Below are 3,313 nucleotides of genomic sequence, written 5' to 3'. Positions count from 1 at the left end.
AAAAAAAAAAAATAATAATAATAATATAGAAGAAAATTTAAAAAGAATAAAAAAGGAAGAAAATGATTAATATAGTAATAGTCTTGATTCGATTATCATACGCTCCATACATCCTTTGAAAAACCATATTGTACCCCACAAAGATACTCAACAATTAAATGTAAATAAGAAACAGTAAAAACAAATTTTTTAAAAGATAAGAAACCTCCAGGTGGCATGGAGATTAAGGTGGCTGGATCCCATATGGCTTACTGTGTCGTTTGAATCCCAGACCCAGGGACTTTAAAAACACGCTGGGTGTGTGCCTGCATGCCCAAAATCCTGAAAAGAGAATAGAGGAAAAGGAATTGTGGCCTGACCATTCGCCCCGGGTGTGTGTGTGTGTGATTACTTTCTCTCTCTTCCTCTCTCTCTCTCTCTGTCTCTCACTCTCCTCTCTTTCTCTCTCTCTAGCAGGTGCACACACCCTATAGCAAAATTTAAAAAAAGATAGGTTGATGGACATAACATTCTGGAATGGGAGAATTTGTAAGTTGTCAACTGATCTATAAATTCAGTGCATTTTCAACCAAATCTTAACGTGTCTATCAATACAGAAATTATTATGTAAGTTGTGACATAGCTATGTTGTGGCATACACACAAACAACAATGATCTAGATGTGCTGAAGTGGAAATATCCCTAGACACTTACAGGGAAAAAAGTGTAAAGAGTGGCAAGAAAATTCTAGCAAAAAGAATGGTAGGAAAAGCCTGTCCTGTTAGAAAGCAGAAAGTGCTACACAGATGTAGAAAATTCGTACAGAATATACAGAGAATGAATTGCACAGAGGATGAAAACCGGAAGGACATTTTGAAAGTGCTTACCCTAAGAAAGGGAAGGGAGTGGGCCAAGGGGAATTTGCAAGTTTTTCATAGGTGTCTCTGTACTGTTTGAATCTTCTATAAAATGTGTCCACCTTTTACTTACATATTTTTGAAGAGGAACCAAGTCTGATGAGGGACTTATTTTTGTTTAAATATGCAAACGAATTTTCAAATAATTTGTAAGAAAGACAAAAGTGTGGGAAACCTTTTTTTGTTCCTCTGCAAAAAATTTTGGGAATTTTTTGGGTTTTTTTTTTTTTTTTTTTTTTTTTTTCTGAGAGGTTTTCACTATAGGGCGCGTGTGCTCCCAGACAGAGACAGAGAGACAGAAAGTGAGAAATCACCCCCCAGGGGGAATGGCCATGCCGCAATCCCTTCTCCTCCATTCTTCTCTCGGGATCTTGGGCAGGCACGCAGATGCACCCGGCATGAGTTTTAAGTCACCGGGTCCGGGACGCGAACCGCAGTCGACTACGTGGGAGTCCAGCGATATAGCCATTACGCTAACTGCTGGTCCCGAATTTTGAGGTTTTCATGTCATTTCTTATACTCTTTTTTTTTTATCATTATTTAACTTCATTTACTCATTTATTTATTTTAATTAGACCACAGAGGGACAGAGTGAGAGTGAAAGCTGAGGGGTGGGGGAGTAAGAAAGCAAGCTGCCAGTTCCAGGACTCAAACCGCAGTCAGCCATGTGGGAGTCCAGTGCCTTTAATCACCATGCCACCTGCCGGCCCTCTCATTTCTTATACTCTTTAAACCATGTACAGATTTCATTATCATAGATAACCTAGTTAAATATTAAGTGTTAATAATCAGTATTTTACAACCTCACTGTCTCTATAAAGGATTCCTTTCCACATTCCTCCTCACAGTTCTTGGAAAATGGAGCTGTCTTGGAAGGTCTTCTTTGTTGTCCTCCTAAGTTTTTTATGCTGGGGTTTAGACCTGGAATATGATAAAAATTTCATTTCAGCTGCTGGTCCTCTAACCGAAGACTTACTGTATAACCTTAGTGGTCGAAACCAGAGTTCTAATTTCCTAGCAGGATACAAGGACATTTATGTTTGTCAGGAGCCACTGCCTATTTTCCTGCCAGAGTACTTTGGCAGTCTTCATGCTAATAAGATCACCCATTATAAAGTATTTCTGTCGTGGACACAACTTCTCCCAGATGGAAGCTCCAAGAATCCAGACAAGAAGACCGTGCAGTGCTATCGGAGACTGCTTGAGGCCCTCAGGGCTGCGCAGCTTCAGCCCATGGTTGTCCTGCACCACCAGGCCCTCCCCGCCAGCACCATCCAGACACGCGGAGCCTTTGTTGACCTCTTTGCTGATTATGCCACGTTTGCCTTCCACTCCTTTGGGGATCTAGTTGGGATCTGGTTCACTTTCAGTAACTTGAAGGAAGTGATAATGGAGCTTCCGCACCAGGAATCAAGAGCTTCACGTCTCCAGACCCTCACTGATGCCCACAGAAAAGCCTATGAGATTTACCATGAAAAATATGCTTCTCAGAGTGAGTACACGGCGACCCTGATGGCTGACCTTGTGAGAACCTTAATCACCCATCTCCTCGCCAGCCTCCTTAAAGCAGTTCATTGCTTCATTTCTCAAGGGCAAGGAATGGGTGAATTATATTACAGGATGCCTAGCCTATCTGTTTGTTTTGTTTTTAATTTTGCTAGAGGGCATGTGCACTCACCAGAAAAAGACAGAGCGGGAGAAAGGGAGAGAGCACCCCCACCCCCAAGGGGAATGGTCACTCTGCAGTCCCTTCTCCCTTTCTCCCTCCTTTGGGAATTTTAAACACACACACAAGCACCCAGCATGTTTTCTAAGCCACTGGGTCTGGGACTCAAACCACATGATGGGCCATGTGGGATCCAGCTGCCTTAACCACCGCTGGCCCCAGCATTTCTTCTGAAAAATATCTTGTAGAGCTGGCTCAGTGGCACAGTGGTAACACACTGCTCGAGTGAAGCTGGGTCCATGTGGAAGAGCCAGGGGTTGGTTTGCTGGTGGACAAGTGCACAGCGGGCGTGCTCATGATCCTGGGCAACTGAGAAGGCTGGTGGCGGGTATCTCTGTATGAGACCCCGTTCTCTCTCTCACTCCCTGTCTCTCGTTGTCTCTCACTATCATGAAAGAAAGAAACTTTTAAAAAGTATTTTTTTGGGGGACCAGCAGTTAGTGTAAAGGTTATGTCGCTGGGCTCCCATGTAGTCAACCACGGTTTGAGTCCCGGACCCAGTAGCTTAAAGCGGCACGTTTGCGTGTGTGCCCAAGATCCCAAGAGGAGAATGGGGGAGAAGGGATTGTGGTGTGGCAATCACCCCTGGGGGGCGGTAATTTCTCGCTTTCTGTCTCTCTGTCTCTCTCTGTCTTTCTGGTGGGCGCACGCACCCTATAGCAAAAACTTCTCAAAAAAAAAAAATCTTTTG

At 43.6% G+C, this 3,313-nt stretch overlaps 1 protein-coding gene across 1 annotated transcript in view; it reads left to right on the top strand.

The window, feature by feature from the left end:
* Positions 1-1,754: 1,754 nt before the first annotated feature.
* Positions 1,755-3,313, top strand: part of LCT (lactase) — a 64,174-nt gene continuing 62,615 nt past the window's right edge. Inside the window, exon 1 of the mRNA XM_006169722.2 lies at positions 1,755-2,388. Within this exon, the coding sequence (XP_006169784.1) occupies positions 1,755-2,388 (634 nt within the window). The remainder of the gene's footprint in view (positions 2,389-3,313) is intronic.

This window comes from Tupaia chinensis, unplaced genomic scaffold (assembly GCF_000334495.1).
Source record: "Tupaia chinensis unplaced genomic scaffold, TupChi_1.0 Scaffold147433_1, whole genome shotgun sequence".
NCBI lineage: Eukaryota > Metazoa > Chordata > Mammalia > Scandentia > Tupaiidae > Tupaia > Tupaia belangeri.
Note: the sequence above shows the minus strand (reverse complement) of the source record. Positions and strands in the feature narration are given on the sequence as shown.